General features: G+C 40.2%; 1 protein-coding gene across 1 annotated transcript; it reads left to right on the top strand.

Annotated features, from left to right (window-relative positions):
- Window positions 1-10,429: 10,429 nt before the first annotated feature.
- LOC123830813 (proline-rich protein 23B-like) lies at window positions 10,430-11,209 on the top strand. The gene has a single exon (XM_045857404.1). The coding sequence runs from the start codon at window positions 10,430-10,432 to the stop codon at window positions 11,207-11,209; it is 780 nt and encodes a 259-aa protein (XP_045713360.1).
- The last annotated feature ends 6,761 nt before the right edge of the window (window positions 11,210-17,970 follow it).

Raw genomic sequence — 17,970 nt, 5'->3', positions numbered from 1 at the left:
GGACAACATTGACATAAACAGTTATTGCCCTCTAAAAATTAACAAAAGGCATACAACAATCTAAACAAATTTTATGATTTTATTTTTAATATATATTTTTTAGTTTTTTATTGTTGTTCATGTACAGTTGTCTCCATTTTCCTGCCACCACTTCCCCCCACCCCACCCACCTCCACCTCCCACCCTCAATTCTTCCCCCTTTGGCTTTGTCCATTGGTCTTTTTTTTTTTAATTTTTACTTTATTTTATTTTATTATTTATTTTAATCATCATTTTTCATCAATGTTCAAATACAGTTGTCTCCATTTTCACACCACCACTTTCCCCCACCCCACCCACTGTTACCTCCTACCCTCAATCCTACCCCCCTTTGGCTTTGTCCATGGGTCCTTTATACATGTTCTTTGATGACCCTTTTCCTTCTTTCCCCTGTTATCTCCCTCCCCACTCCCCTCTGGTTACTGTCAGTTTGTTCTTTATTTCAATGATGCTGGTTCTATTTTGCTTGCTTGTTTGTTTTGTTGATTAGGTTCCAATTATAGGTGAAATCATATTGTACTTGTCTTTCACTGCCTGACTTAATCACTTAGCATAATGCTCTCCAGTTCCATCCATGCTGTCACAAAGGGTAGGAGTTCCTTCTTTCTTCCTGCTGCATAGTGTTCCATTGTGTAAATGTACCACAGTTTTTTATCCATTCATTTACTAATGGCCACCTAGGTTACTTCCAGAACTTGGCTACTGTAAATTGTGCTGCTATGAACATTGGGGTGCATAGGTTCTTCTGAATTAGTGTTTCAGGATTCTTAGGGTATAATCCCAGCAGTGGAATTGCTGGATCAAAAGGCAGATCCATTTTTAGTTTCTTGAGGAAATTCCATACTGTTTTCCACAGTGGCTGCACCAGTCTGCATTCCCACCAACAATACACAAGGGTTCCCTTTTCTCTACAATCTCACCAGTACTTATTGTTTGTTGATTTGCTTATGATGGCCATTCTGACTGGTGTGAAGTGATATCTAGTTGTGGTTTTAATTTGCATCTCTCTGATAGCTAGTGATGCTGAGCATCCTTTCAGGTCTCTGTGCCCTCTGTATGTCCTCCTTGGAGAAGTGTCTGTTCAGGTCCTTTGCCCATTTTTTAATTGGATTGTTTGTCTTCCTGGAGTCAAGTTGTGTGAGTTCTTTACATATTTTGGAAATCAAACCCCTGTCTGAGACATCATTGACAAATATATTTTTTCATACTGTTCCCTGTTCATTTTCCTGATGTTTTCTTTAGCCATGCAGAAGCTTAAAAAAATTTTATGATTTTAAAATTTGGGTAAGAACAATGAGTATCTGTGGCATTCTGGCACAGTTTCTCCCATCTCCTCTTACCAATTCAGTGGACATAGAGGTTTGGCCAGCGTGATGGAGGCTATCTACCAGCAGCTTTTCTACTGCAATCAACAGAGGCTCACTACAGAATATATAGCAAATCAACCAAAATACATGTAATGAAAGTCCCAAAAGGAGAGAGAGAAAATGGGGGGGAGGCAAAATAACATCTCAAATATGATAAAAAACAACCCACATCAAATAAGTTTAATGAACTTCAAGTAGGATAGATTAAAAAAATCTACATCTTCGATACATCACAGTCATACTTTTGAGAACCAAGCCCAAGGAGAACATTTTGTAAGTGTCAAGAGAAAAATGATTTTTACAATGGGACACAAATCCAATAAGAGCAAATTGCTCACATTAATAAATAGAGGCCAGAAGGCAATGAAATGACATATTCAAAGTGCTGAGTGAAAACATTTGTCAACCAAGAATTCTATATTCTGCAAAACTATCCTGCAAAAATGAAAGAAAGCAAAATGAAGATATTTGCCCACAGACAAAGACAAGAAAAATTTATACCTGTCATACCTACCTTATAAGAACACTAAGTAAAAGGAAATGACACTAGACAACAACTCAAACCCACAGGAAAAAAGAAAAAGCACTAAAGTGGAAAATATGTGGGTTTACATTAAAATGTTATAGAAAAACATCCAGTCTCCTATCCAGCTTAGAAATTGTCACTCCAATCTAAAAACAAGTAATAAGCTGAACAAACTGAAAATCAACTCTTCTTAGATCCATCAGAGAAGTGAAGTCACAGAGAAACTCCTAAAATTAGAAAGAGAGATAGGTACAGAGACTCACAACCTAGAGAGTGAATCCACAATTTTGTGAGTTTAACCTTCAGGATCTCTACCAGTACTGACGGGAGAAAATCCCATTTCTGCTTCCAGCAGAGAGAGGAGGAAAGTAACCATTTTAGAATATGCCAGCATGTTCTGTCCTTAACAAGGCCTGACTTCAAGAGGAGCTATTTTACCATAGTCTAACATGCTGGAGATTTATCAGAACTTGACAAACCTGGAGAAAGGGAAATGCCCAACTTGGCCCCCTCTGGCCATCCCATCCCACCTGGAGGAGACTGAGAAACATGTGCAGGGAATACAGGTTCACTAAAAGTGGAGATCATAGTCATAGGACTATAGAATGCTTCCCCTTCCCCACAGCTTAACCACCACATCACTAAATGTCTATTCACTATAGTTCCTTTTACCTGATACATCATGCCTGGCTTCCAGTGAAAAATTACAGGCATGCTAAAAGGCAAAAAGTAGTTTGAAGAGACAGAAAAAGCATCATAACCAGACTCAGATATAGTAGTGATATTGGCATAACACACCTGGAACTTAAAATAATTATGATTAATATGCTAAGGAATCTAATGAAAAGAGTAGACAACATACAAAAACAAATGGGTAATGTAAGCAGAGGGGTGAATTCTAATAATCAAAAAGAAATGGTAGAAATCAAAAACACTGTAACAGAATGCCTTTAATGGGCTCCTGAGTAGACTGGACATGGCTGAGGAAATAATACCTGGGCTTGAGGATCTATCAATAGGAACTTCCGAAACTAAAAATCAAATAGAATAGAATAGAGACATAGAGACCAGGGAAAAAAACCCCAGAATATCCAAGAACTGTGGGATAACTACAAAAGGTACAAAATACACATAACAGCCCTGGCCAGTGTAGCTCAGTTGGTTGGGCATTGTTCTACAAAGTGAAGAGGTGCCGGTTCAATTCCTGGTTAGAGCACAAGCCTGGGTTATGGGTTCCATCCCCAGTAGGGGTGCGAATTAAGAGCAACTGATCAATGTTTCTCTCCCACATTGATGTTTCACACACTTTTTTTCTCCCTCCCTTCCTCTCTCTCTAAACATATATAAACAAAATCTTTTTTTAAGATTTTTATTTATTTATTTATTTTTTAGACAGAGGGGAGGGAAGAACAAGAGGGAGAGAAACATCAATGTGTGGTTGCCTCTCACATGCCCCCTACTGGGGACCTGGCCTGCAACATAGGCATATGCCCTGACTGGGAATCAAACCAGCGATACTTTGGTTTGCAGGTTGGCACTCAGTCCACTGAGCCACACCAGCCAGGGCAACAAAATCTTTCTTAAAAATACACATAACAGAATACCAGAAGGAGAAGGGAAAAAAAGCATAAAATATTTTAAGTAATAATGACTGAGAATTTCCCCAAAATTAATTTAAAACATAAAACCCATACACCCAGGAAGCTCAGAGAATGCCAAGCAAGATAAATGAAAAAACCTATACCTTGGCATATCATATTCAAAATGCAGAATACCAAAGAGGAAAAAAAATCTTGAAAGCAGCCAGAGGAAAAGACAACTTACATATGGAGAAGTAAAAATAGGAATTACATTCAACTTCTCAGAAACCATGCAAGCAACAAGAGAGTAGAGTGAAATATTTAAAGTGGTGAAAGAAAAACATCATCAACTTAGAATTCTGTATCCTATGAAACTGCCCTTTAAAAAGGAAGGAAAATTAAAAGACTTTCTCAAACAAAAAAAAAAAATTAGGGGATATGTTATCAGTGACCTGCCTTATAAGAAACATTAAAAGTCATTCAGAGAGAAGGAAAATGATATAGGGTAAAAACTTGGGTCTACATAAAGAGAATGTGAACAAGAGAAGGAATAAGTGAAAGCAAAATAAGACTTTAATTTGCTTCTTCATAATTGATCTAATAGAGAATGGTTTGTTCAGTATAATACCAATAATACATTCTCTGATTATAACTTATATCTAAGTGGGATGAATAACAGCAATGGTACAGGGGTCTGAAGGGAGGAATTACAAATGCCTCACTGTTATAAGGTATTTGCACAACCTGTGAAGTAATATAGTGCTATTGAAAGAGGGTTTAGGTTGGGATGGGAGTAAAAGATAGAAAATTGTACTGCAACAACAATTAAAATTTTAAAAAAAGAAAGAGGGTTTGGAATACTCATAAAAGTATATTGCAAACTAGGGCAACAATTTTAAGATTTAAAAAGTATAATTGGTAAGCTAAGAAAGGAGAAAAGGGAATGATATAAATATATAAATGTTCAATTCAAACAACAAAAGGCAAAAATAATGGAAGATAAAAATATAAACAAAGAGCAGAGGTAATGTATAGAAAACAATAGCAAATGTGGTAAAACCATAGCAAATGTGGTAGACAATAACCCAACTGTACCTTACATAATAATGGTCTAAATACAATAAATAAAAGACAGAGATTGTCAGAATTAATGAAAAAAAAAGATTCAACTGTATGTTGTCTATAAGAAACCCACCATAAATATAAAGACATATAGATTAAAAGTAAAGGGATGAACAGAGATATGCCATGTTATAATGAATCAAAGAAAGCTAGTATCCACATTAATTCCAGACAGAACACACTTCAGAACAAGGAAAATTATCAGTGATAAAGGACAGTACTGCCCAAGGGCTACCGGAAGGGAGGGATGGGAAGATGTCAGACAAAGGGCACAAAGTTTCAGGTATGCAGGATGAATAGGTTCCGGAGATCGAATATATAGCGATGTGAATGTTGTCAACAATACTGTTATTATAGACTTGAAATTTCCAAGAGAGTAGACTTTAAGTGTTCTTATTGCAATAATAATAATTTGTGAGGTGATAGATATGTTAATTAGCTTAACTGTGATGATTATTTCACAATGTATATGTATATCAAAATATCAAATCATATACTTTAAAAAGCACCTTTTAAGATATTGATTAAAAATAAAGATTAGCCCTGGCTGGTGTGGCTCAATGGACTGAGCACCAGACTGTGAACCAAAGGGTCACCGGTTTGATTCCTAGTCAAGGCACATGCCTGGCTTGTGGGCCAGGTCCCCAGTTGGGAGTACATGAGATGCAACAAATTGATATTATCTCTCACATATTAATGTTTCTCTCCCTCTCTCCCTCCCTTCCCCTCTCTCTAAAAATAAATAAATAAAATATTTTAAATAAGTAAATAATAAAGATCATTTCACAATATATACATATATCAAATCATTATGTTTTATATATAAAACAAATACAATGTTATATGTCAAATTATATCTCAATTTAGAAAAAATAAGTTAGATCAGTTTCATTTTCAAATCCAGCCAGGGACCCTAAGAGAGTTGAGGAAAATTTTTTTTCCACCTACACTAGCTATTTTCAGTTAGCATAATGTTTTCAAGATACGGAAATTTTTTGTACTAGTTCTGTAACTTTCCTGTAAATCTAAACTTATTTCAAAATGAAAAAGTTTATTAAAAAAATAAAATAAGGGAGGTCAGCAATGACCTTATTTTACACCCTCCCCCCCAAAAAAGAAGAGTATTACATAACAATAAAGGGGTCAATTCTCCAAGAAGTCATAACAATCCTTAATGTGTATGTGCCTAAAAAGAGAGCACCAAATATGTGAAAGCTGCCTAACTCACCTCAAAGTGGGGTTGATTACTGTGAAATTTGCAACATTCTTACATTATTTTAAAATATGTGTGTGGGGAGGGAATGAACATTTTTCATTATTACATCATTAACTCTGAGGTACAAATTTTTATAGCTAACATCTCTAAGACGGAAGGATCTTTTACAGTTGATAGAATATTACATTTTAATTGGCAGTTTATTTTTATTTGTACATAAAAAATGGTGGGTATGCAAATTAAAATCACAATGAAATATCACCTCACACCTGCCAGAATGGCTACCCTCAATAAATCAAGCAATAAGTGCTGGTGAGGATGTAGAAGAAAGGAAACCCTTGTGCACTATTGGTTGGAATGCAGACTGGTGCAACCACTGTAGAAAACAGTATGGAGTTTCCTCAAAAAATTAAAAATGGAACCACCTTGTGACCCAGCAATCCCACTTCTAGGAATATATCCTAAGAATCCTGAAACACCAATTTCAAAGAATATATGAACCCCTATGTTTATAGCAGCGTTATTTATAATAGCTAAGATCTGGAACCAACCTAAATGCCCTTCAGTAGGTAAGTGGATTAAAAAGCTACGGTGCCCTGGCTGGTGTGGCTCAGTGGATTGAGTGCCGGCCTGCAAACCAAAGGGTGGCCAGTTCAATTCCCAGTCAGGACACATGCCTGGGTTGTAGGCCAAGTCCCTGGTGGAGCAGGGCAGGGTGGGTAGGTGTGAGAGGCAACCACACATTGATGTTTCTCTCCCTCTCTCTCCCTCCTTTCCCCTCTCTCTAACAATAAATAAATAAAATATTTTAAAAATTAAAAGCTGTGGTATATTTATACAATGGAATATTATACTATATGGCCATAAAAAAATAAAGAAATATTACCTTTGCAACAGCATGGATGGGCCTGGAGATTATTATGTTAAGTGAAATAAGCCAGTCAGAAAAGGACATATACCATATGATCTCACTTACATGTAGAATCTAATGTACAAAATAAACTGACAAACAAAATAGAAACAGAGGCATAGATACATGAAACAGACTGACAGCAGTCAGAGGGGAGGGGAGAAGGCAGACTGGATGAAAGAAGGTGAAGGGTTTTGTCAAAGAACGTATGTGCATAGCCCACAGACACAGATAATATAGTTTGGTGATGGCCAGAGGTAAGGGGTAACAGGGGCTGGGAGGAGGGGGCACAGTGGGAAAATGGGGATATCTGTAATAGTGTCAAGAATAAAAATAAAGTTAAAAAACTAGCACCACCTGTAAGGGACAAATGAACAGAAAAAGACACAGATCACTTATTAGCACTTATTTACAAGCCAAAAATGCAAATTTTAATTTTACCATGCAGAAACATCAAAGAACCCCCAGTTGAGGAAAACTCGATGAAATAACTACCTAAGGAACTGTTCCAGGTAAAAGATGACTAAAGAGAAATGACACCTGAAAGCAGTACATAATCCTGACCTGCATCGTATAGGCAAAAAAAAAAAGGTAGGCATAGAGATAGATAGATAAAGAGAGAGAGAGATTATAAAGGACACTATTGGTAAAACTGACAAATTTGTAAAATGGACTGTGGTGTCCAACCTTCGGGTATTTCTGGGCCACTGGGAGGAAAAGAGTTATCTTGGGCCACACATTAAATACACAAACACTACAGGCCATGGGTTGGACACCCCTGGAAATTATGGCATCAATAATAATTTTTCTAAATTTGATAACTGTACTAAAAGCATATAAGAGAATATTATTGTTAGGAAATACATACTGAAATATTAGGGGATAAAGAGGCCTAATACATAGAACTTACTCTCAAATGATTCAAGAAACATAGTTGGGTCTGATAATCCACCCTGACAGCCTTTGGGCATCCTGGAGGAAAGTAAAATCAGGCAGAGTGAAAGTAAGGCCTGGCAAGTCATTTCTGAATCATAGATATTACGCCATGAAAGCACCTAGAAGAGCACTTTGTAACAGATTAGATCCCCTTTTAGGATGATGATAATGGTGATATTTGTTACAATTCATCAAGCACCTGCTACATTACAGGCACTCTTTAAGATGCTGGGGAACGGGGCTGACACTGTCAAGTGGGAGAGACAGACTTTAAACATTTATAAACATAATACACAGTAAATAGCTAGTATTTACTAAGCACTTACTATGTTGTAAAAATATTCTGCATATCTTATCTCACTAGTGCCCGCACAGTAAACAGCATTCTTCCCATTGTAATGTAAGGAAAATGAGGCCTAGAGGTGAAATGACTTGGCTATGACAGCGCAATTAAAAAGCTGACCTTACAAGAAAAGAAAATCTGGCGCATCTAATCCAGGACCCTTACTAACTGCTTCTGTCCTGGGGCTGGGACCACATTCCCTTGGAAAGGGAGTTCACAGTAAGGATTCACAGGGCACAGAACAATGAGGAGCTCACAGGCCAGCAGCAGGCATGGGGTGGCACCAAGCAAAGAGGCACCACCGCGGTAGAGAGCCCCACTACTGGGTAGGCCAGGAACACAGAGCTCCTCCTGGAGTCCTAGCCAGCTTTAAGCTCGTCAGTCTGTCCCTTACACCATGGCATATCCGTCCTCCTTCTCCTAAATGTTTCCCTTATTATTCCCTGAATGTGGAATGTTCAAGGATCACAGACAGAATGCTCCAGAGCCAAAGTAACTGTTTCCTGCATGCTCCTTCCACTGTGACCACCTTCTGCCCAGACACCAGGAACAAAGCAGCTGTTCCCATCACCTGGGAGCCTCAGTATAGGTTCCAGCAGCATCCACGTTTGCCAGTGGGGACTGCAGGTTCCTGGCCAGCCCCCAGCAACACGCCAGCAGGGCCCACGCAGGTTCTCCCAGCCAGTACCCCACACAAGGTGGCGCCACCTCTGGGGAATTTCCCACCCTGCAGGCAGGAAGACCGGAAATCCAACAGTAAGAGCAGATGCTGGTCAGTAATGCGGGTAAAAACCCTGAATGCCACCCAAGAAGTTTAAGTTCCCTTATAAACTGTCACCTACAAGCAAGGAACTGACAGAAAGCATAAACCACACCCGGAATCTGAAGCCCTCAACTCCTAAATGAAAATCAATTCAGATATCTTAAACTTTAGCATAAAATTTCTTTTGTTTGGAAGTACATACAGAGAACACCTAGGCCTCACGCTCCCGAATTGATTCAGTGGCTAACGGATGGGCAAAAAAGTCTGCGTTTTCCACAAACTCCCCAAGGAACATCAATGCCACCAAGTTACAGACCACTAGTTTAAGTGTCCACCAAGAGAGGCCTGATTTAAATATAATTCTGAGCAAAGGAATACTATGCAGCCCCAAAAATGTAAGTGTATAGTATGCTATTTTGTAAGAAGAGACAATGTGGGTAGTCACGTGGTTAAGAGACAGGGCTAGAAGGAAATATTTCGTTGTCTTCTGTAACCATAAGAAAGTATTACATACTCTAAAATCAGAGTTGCATGTTCTATTAACAATCCTATACTAGATAATGAGTTGAGCCACACCTTCCCTTTTGCAGCCAAAAGTCATGCAGACCCACCTTTAAACTGACATTCAGATCAAAAGCCCCGATCCTTCATCATTTTAAGTGGAATTTGTTTTGTCAGACCAAGCTCTGCTACCTCCGGCTCCTGGACAAAATCCTTCTGTATGGTATGTTCATCTGTAAATTGGACTTAAAACAGGTACACTTCACAATTTTGTTCAGGTCAAACTCTTCAGTTTACGGTAGTATAATAATTACTGTAATACTGCAATGATATAGTATATAGTGTAGTCATAAATTAATCATACAGAAGCCACTATTAACGCACTCGGTTCTGACATTACTTTCATTCCCTTTCGACACAGCTGGAAGGTAATTTACAACTTACAATCTATTAGTAATTTACTATTTCGTAATTTACAATTTAGGCAAACTGAGGAATAATGATGTCATCCAAAAATTCACCCCACTATTGAACCAAAAGGAAAGTGCAGGTCACTATCGAAAGGGGGCCTCACAGGAAGAGGGTCGGACAGGTCAGTCTCCTGAGAAGGTATTCTACCGGTGGGACTTAATGGTTTCCGATTACAAGGTCCTCTGCATCTGACGTCAACTCAAGGAAGACCGAGAACTTGACAGTGGAAGTGGGGCCTAGAGTGTCAGGGTTGTTCGGCCCCAGGGGGCCTCCTTACAGTGACCTACCAATCACAGCCGCGGCCATTGGGTGACAAAGATACCGCGATTTCCACGGGGCGGAGCCTCTGAGGGGGCGGAGCTTAGCGTGAAGTGAGACTGGTTCCGGGAGCGTCACTTGCAACCTTGCCAGCGGTGCCCAGCGCGCCACAATCAGCGTGAGGAGCTAGATATTCGAAGATTAGACGCGGGTCTCCCACAAGCTGACTGCGGGCCTCCAGGCAGGCGACCCTCGAGCTCTGAGGACTCGCCCCGCGACCCGCGGTCCTGGGCCCCACCCGCCCCCGGCCCGCCTCACCTGTCATCCAGACCTGTCACTGAGTGACACTCGCCCTCCGCCCGGCCCAGAGCGCGCCGCCCGCAGCGCCATGGAGGTGATGGCCAGGCGGGTCCTCAGCCCCAGCCCCTATCCTGCACCCTGGTGGGGACCGCAGTCCGAAGGTCCTGGCTCTGCCAAGCGCCGCCGAATCGAGGAGCCCGCGGGCCCCGACTCCAGGACTGCGCCCAGCCTGCAAGATCCCGCAGGGGATCCGGCGGGGCCTCCGGCGGCGGACACGCTCACGTCCGTGGTGGTCCTGGCTCCGGGCTGTGCTGTGCAGCTGCCCCTGGACGACGTCGACCTGGTGCTGGAGCCCGAGCCAACGTCGGTCCTGCAAGTGTCTCTCGGGGGGCACACCCTATTGCTTGTACCGGAGGCCCTGTTGGGCCCTGGAGACGAACGCTCACGAGGGCAGACCCACTCGCCTCACTGCCAGGAACCGGGCGTTCTTTGGCGCTCTCCCGGGGAGGACGTCGCCGTCCATCAGGGATTCTTCCGCGCATGTGTCCCAGAGATGGCCTTCCTAGAAGAGGCCTACGACGAAGACATGGAACCCGAGTTCCTAACTCCTTGGGTGGACGCCGCGTCAGGCTCCGTCGCTGGGTTCCGCCTCTACCCGCACAGCCCCATTAAAGAGCCCTCGCCTCAGGCCTCCACCCCTAGTCCTTTGAGACGCTCGCCTGGTCCCTACGTCAACCTGAATTTCCACCTTCTGGAGCCCTTCCCCAGCTCACCGCTCCAACCTCTACCTCCCTCTCCGAGTCCAGGTCCGCACGTGCAACCCCAGCGCCCTCCGGGTCCCGCGCGCAAGGCCCGGAGACGCCTGTTCCAGGAGTGAACTGCTCCACCATCCCTCCCTACCAGGACCGTGAGAAGGTATTTTGATAGCAGCTGTGTGTCCTTTGCACAACCTACAAAAATCACCAAGGATGGACAATGCTCTTTTAATTTTTTTTTTAAATCATCACCCAAGGATAGATTTATTGATATTGAGAGAGAGATAAGCAACGATTGATTGCCTCTGGCTGGCACCTGACGGGATTAACGGCAACCTAGGTGTGTACGCTGATAGGAATCCAACCCTGCAACCTTTTGGTGTACTGAACGGCGTGCTCCTACCAACTGAGTCGCCCGGCCAGGGCCAGGGCCAGCTCTTTTTCTGCTGGCTGCTTTGCAGAATTTTCTGTCAATAGTGGACCAAAACATTTGGAAGGAAGGTCACAAAGCAGCAAAGAAATACTGCTTGAAATATGGGAGACTTGACTTTGCATGGTGAGCACACAATACAGATAATGTATTACAGAACTGTAACGTATATAATTTATTAACCAATGTCACCCCAATAAGTTTAAATTTTTAAAAAGCCATTTAAAAATACAATGTACTTTTTAGACATTCAGAGGGCTGCTTGGGTGGTTTTCTCTATATAGGTCACCCTTAAGCAGTTCCATTTCACCTAATTTTGCTTGAAACCTCAGGACCAGCAATTTTCTCTAAAAATCCTTTCTTTCTCCAGTAACCTACCACTGTGCCTCTTTTCTCCCAAATTAGAGTAATTACTGCGTTTCTTTTGTTTGATGGGTTTTGGTCTTCGTGTGCATGGCTAGTTTATGACGACTTCACCATTCTGAACTTTTCTTTATGATGACTCTAGCCCCTTTTGGGGGGATCTAGCAAATAGTTATATGTGGACAAATGTATGTTGGATGCAAAACAAACAGAATGGGGAACAATGATCATGCTCCCTCCTCTTTTTGATGACTAGGTTAGAAAATGGTTTAACTATATTGTTGGGTTTGGGGGCAGGGAGGTTTCCCCCAAAAGAACCAAATCTTTTCCATTCTTTTCTTCTTATATATTTTTCATATAATTTCCTGTCCTGGAAAAGTAATTCTAAGGATTTTGTGTTTTTATAGTTCTAAGATCCCAAATATATTTTGTACATTGTTGCCAACATATGGAAATAATTTATTCTCATGATAATCTTGTATCACCAAAAATATTTAATTTCTTTAATGGCTTATCTGTAGATTCTCTTGCTTGACTGATAAAGACAGTACTCTCTCCAAATCATGAGAAATTTTCTTTTTTGACAAGCCTCTTACATCTTATTTTTCCTTTGTTTTTTTTTTTGTTAGATATTATTTCAAGTCCAGGTTGAACAGCAATAGGGGCATCCCTGTCTTATAACTTGTGTTAAGGCATATACTTCTAAATTATCATCTTTTCTGTACATGGTTGGTAGATAACCCTTATTCTATTGAAAAAGTTAGTTTTTAGTCTTTCTGATCATAAAATTTTTGAATATTTGTTTTGTTTATTTTGGGCTGACTACAAAGACTTTCTCAGATTATTCTAAGTGTTGGCATTTGATTATTTATGTGTATATATAAAGTAGCTACATAGAATCTTTGGTTCTTTGGGTACATACAGAAACCTGGCAACGGAGCAAATGAGATCAAACTTGGGGCTTCAGGAATTTTAAAAATTGCATGCCCTTCTGAGGACTTGAGAAAAGAGTGTGGAAGGGAAAGGCAGTAACTGCAGGATCATTTAAATGTTAAATTTTGAAACAAATTTTTCTGTATGCATATGATGACTTTTTGTGGTTTCTTTTTAAAAGTGGTCATTTGCACTGATAGACCTTCTAAAGATAAAGTATCTTTGCATTTTGTTTATTCCACATTATTTTATACAATTCTAATTCTACCCTTGGTTCTTTTTTGTTTTGTTTGTTTGTTGCAATCATATACACACCACTTCTAAGATTAAAATGTCATTATTTTGCCATGTTTGCCTTATATTATATAATGAAATAAATTATTAATGATAAAGCTAATGTGAAGATGCTAGTTTTTTTGTTGCACATTAATAATTATTTAGACTTACCAACATGCTTTGCCAATGTCTTTGCTCACCTTCTGTTCTTGAATTCCATTCCTTCATTATGTCCTCTTTCTTTCTTTTTGCTTATCAAGGTATAGTCTTTCAAATTTTTTCAGCTGTGGCCTGCATATAAATCTTAGTTTTACATGTCTGTACATATTTCATTTAAACCTTATAACTTATGTAATATTCTAGCTGGGTTTAGAATTCTAAAACAATATCTATAGCCTCTCACTGCACTATTTCCCCTACTGTTTATTGTCACAGATGAGATGTCTTCTGTTATTTGTATTGCCATTGCTTTATAGGAGATTAGACTGTTTACTTTAGTATTTTTTCATGACTTTGGTGTTCTACAATTTCAACCTGGTGTGCTTTAATGGCAGAAATTTTACCTGCTACAACTTAGTGAGCTTTCTAAATCTGGAGAATTAACTCTTTTCTTAAAATCTCAAAAAAAGAATAAATTAATATCTGTTGGACCTTAGAACCCCTCTCCAATCTGTGGAACTTCCAATAAAGAAATGTCAGAGCTGCTTAATTAATATTCCTAGCAGTGTGTCTCTTAATATCTAAATTATGTTTTTGTACCTTTTATAATCATCCACTTTCTCACTTCCAATTCACTAATTCTGTTACTTTCTATTTTTAAAATTCTGTTCAAGTACTGCATTTTTTGTTTTCAAGACTTCTAATTACTTGGGGTTTTTTTTAATATCTACCTGCTCTTATTTCACACCTCTTGGTCAATGTCATATAAACTTCTTGTTTTTTGAATTTTATCATCTACTTTATCTCTAGAAGAATTTAAATATTCTTATTTTAATTTTTGTATCAATTAGCTCAATAATTCCATTACTTCAGGTATAAAATCTCCAATTATTTGGCAACATTTAATGAGATTGATTTTCTCCTAAGCAAAGAAATTTTGTTTTGTGGACATATTTTAAATGGGAATTCATTTTACACTCCACAGTAGAGTTTTTCCTTTGCTTCTTCCTGGTTTCCTAAGATCAGAATCACCCAAATGGAGTTCATACAATTTGCCACTCAAAAATCACAGTTCCCATCCTCAAGCAATCACACATGGCCCAATTTCCAATTTCAGTGCTGTGGTGATACTGGGGTGAAATGTCCATATCCCCACTCCATTAGGACTGCTAGGAGTATTAGCAGCTAATGCAGCTGAGTTGCTCTCCAGGAATTATCCTCAACCTCCATGAATAATAGTCCATGCCAATGACAGTTCAAACAAGTGGTGCACAGGCCCAGTTCACTTGTCTCAAGACAACACTGAAGGATCATCCCAATACTAGAGCTCTCGGTGGGTTGGCAGAGGCCTTTGTTGCAACTACATCCCAGTTCAACTTTTTCATCTGTCCAGTCATGTTTTCTTTATTCCTCTAAGATCCTGCATGCAAATCCCCATCTTAGGGTCTTCCCAAACCAATTTAAGACAGCTGGTGCCAGGACTCATCATAGGAAGCAGCCAATGAAATGGATTTCAGAGTTGAATCATGGAGCATGAGTAGTCCATGGGATGTTCCAGCAGATCAGGTAAGATTTTAATCAGTGGTGAACTTACTGGGATACTAGTAGAAAGGAACTGGCAAAATTGACATTGGCAATATCCCAGGCATTTGAGAAATTTGGCAACACTAATTACAAGAACTAATATTGATAAGTAGCATGGATTTCAATGGCTGCTGCTGAAGCAATTAATGCATTTGAGAAAAAGAATGAAAGGCTAAGCATGATTAATTACCAATAAAAACCTACTTATGAGATCAAGACAATCTCCTTGGTGACATACCTATAGCCTTTTGTCTCCTGGAGCTATGGGGGTGAAAAAACTGAGGATCTGGATGATGATTTACTGTAGATAGTGGAGAACCATAAAAGAATGAATTCTTAAACTACTCAAACTGTAATGGTGAAATCACAGCCTAACTGGGTCCTGAAACTGCATAGACAATCAGGTAAGATACACATGGATATCATAAATCTGCAGATCTTTCTCAATCCTCCTGCAAAGTGTCCCACTCCTCTCTGTAAAGAGTTGGCAGTTCTCCCTTGCTTTAAAATGATGCCAGGCAAGACAATATGCACCAACCTCAAGATTTAACCTCATCTCCTCTCTTAGCCACCAAGCCAGTAACTAAAGTTAAGCACAATATAATCCAGCCAGGGAAATGCTAGTCCTGTACATAAGGAAGGGAAATTATATATATCCTAAAGAGCTACAGAACTCAACCTATACCAGCAGAAGCCAAGTACAGGACTGAGTGGGCTGAGTGTCAGCTTGGGCAATGGTGAGTTTATCATTTTAGAAGCACTCTCTCATGACACAGGAATGAACACTCTGTCAAGGACCTGTAAGAGACAATGTTCACATTCAGATAGGTGACTCTTCGAAGCTTGGATAAAAGGATGTCCCACACAAAGTTAAATAGAAATGTCATAATTGTCAAGGCAGATGGTAGAATAAAGAATCAAAAGGTTCAGAGCAGTGGGTATGATACAGTGGATATACTACCTAATGCTGGATAATATATCAGCCACTATGAAGTGTGGAAGTGCCTGAAGGGACACTGGATAGCAATACAATAAGGAATGCACTGGGCCTTGGCTGGTGTGGCTCAGTGGACTGAGTGCCAGCCTGAGAAACAAGGAGTCACTAGATCAATTCCCAGTCAGAGCACGTGCCTGGGTTGTAGGCTAGGTCCCTAGTAGGGGGCACATGAGAGGCAAACACACATTGATGTTTCTCTCCCTCTCTTTCTCCCTCCCTTTCCCTCTAAAAATAAATAAAATCTTTTTTTTTAAAAGGAATGCACTGGAAAACATCAATATCAATGAGAAACTCAGTAAGGCAGCCTTAGCCAGTCGTGACAGGGGATGTCATTAGGGAGCTGGACTCCAGCGTAGCCATGGGGATAATGGGATCTAAATGAATGAATATATAAAACAATGGCCAGACCACATGTGATGATAGAAATCTGACTCACAACCTTTGTAACAACTCAGAAAGAAAACCATAACCTCTGCAGAAACTGGCCCCAAATGGTTAGGACTTGGTGAGATTTTCTGATTTTCACCCCTTCTTCCAACTCAGGACCAACTTAAGAAAGCCAAATACATATGCCTAAGACACAAAGCATGCAAACCAAACCAAGTACATAGGATGCCCTGCTTCTAGTTAGTCTGCATCCAGCCTCCCCCTGCTAACAAACTCCAGTCAAACCTACCTGAAGCCTTCCCTTTCTCCACTCTAAAGCTTTCCTACTTCCTTGGCTACCTATAAGTCTCTGTCAAAGGCAAGTGATGGGTTGACACCATGGCTGTAACAAGCTCTGAATGAATAGCCTCTGCTTGTTCTCATTTATGTGGGCTTTCTTTATTTTCAGTTTTCCTGGAAGTCCCAGTGAGATATAGTCTTACACTGTCCATCACCATGGACCTCAGCCTTCAACCAGGTGCAGACCCATGGAGGCACCTTGCAACTCCTGGATTATAAAGTATGTACCAATGTGGCAAGTCAGCACCAGGCTTGAACTCTCTCATTGCATTGCTTCCTTGGTTATTTATTCTCAGTGTGGAACCAGGTTTTATTACTGGTTATTTGGCATCCTTGGTGGAATCAAGCCATTGCTTTTCATCTCCTTTGGCTCTCTGTCATGTTTCCATTTTGCACTGTGCTGACTGAAAGTGCTGTCACAAGAGCAAGAACTACAGGGTATATAACAGGGTATGTAACAGTAATGCACCTGTTGTTCAAGCCAACATCACAGTCTGGTGAGTTTGCTGTTCTCACAAGACTGGCCTCCCTTTGGAGAAACTTTGCTGTGGTTCATCAATAAAACCAAATGAAGCTGTCTGTCCTGATTTTTTGTCCTGAAAGTTTTGGGTTGATCCATAAACAGTGTTCTCTGTAGTATGCCTGCTGTTAAGGGGTGCAGACTGTCAGATGTGCACTCAGAGACAGCCAACCATCATGCTGGAAGCTAAAGACACAAGGTGCACAAGCACCATGTTTCATCTACCTTTGCCAGCTCTTGTGGGGTAATCTAAGTCTAAATCCTCTCCTCTCCCAGGAAAAATACCTGCTTCTTATATGTAGTCTTTTTATAATCTTAATTCTTGTGCCTATCTTGAAGTGGCATAACTTCACCAAGGATGATTTGACTTGAACAAAACTGTTCATTTGAGAGGTGCCTTAGAAAAGAAAGGGAATAGGATTTCTCAGGCTCAATGGGCAGGACTTTTTTATTGGGAATAAAGAGGGCTCAAAACAAAACTCTGAATTGAAAGTTGCTTTATTAATAGATTCTGTGGCCCAAGCTAATGAGCAATTTGGCAAACAGCAACAAACTAGATTCATTTCCCTAGAAAATCCTCCTTTATTGCCCTCCAGTTGTCTCCCTATCCCAGATCTCTCTCTTTCCCTTACCCTGCCATTCTCTCTCTTTCTGCACTTCCATTGAGTCCTCCTCCCATTTCCCTTGTCAAGTCTCCCTACCTTTTCTCAATAACTCTTGCAAAAACCCAGAATGCCAGTTGCCTCTAAAGATCCATCACCCATGTTTCAGGTACTCAGGCTATTGTAGAGTTTAAACCCTGTACCTGAGCTGAATTGAGAGCTATTAGGAAAGATAAGATGAGCAAATATTCATAGAAGAGTTGAGTATTCTTTTAGATGCACATGACCCAGAA

Source organism: Phyllostomus hastatus, unplaced genomic scaffold (assembly GCF_019186645.2).
Source record: "Phyllostomus hastatus isolate PE091 unplaced genomic scaffold, TTU_PhHast_1.1 phas_scaffold_129, whole genome shotgun sequence".
In the NCBI taxonomy this organism is placed as follows: domain Eukaryota; kingdom Metazoa; phylum Chordata; class Mammalia; order Chiroptera; family Phyllostomidae; genus Phyllostomus; species Phyllostomus hastatus.
This window is presented reverse-complemented; position numbering and strand designations above follow the sequence as displayed.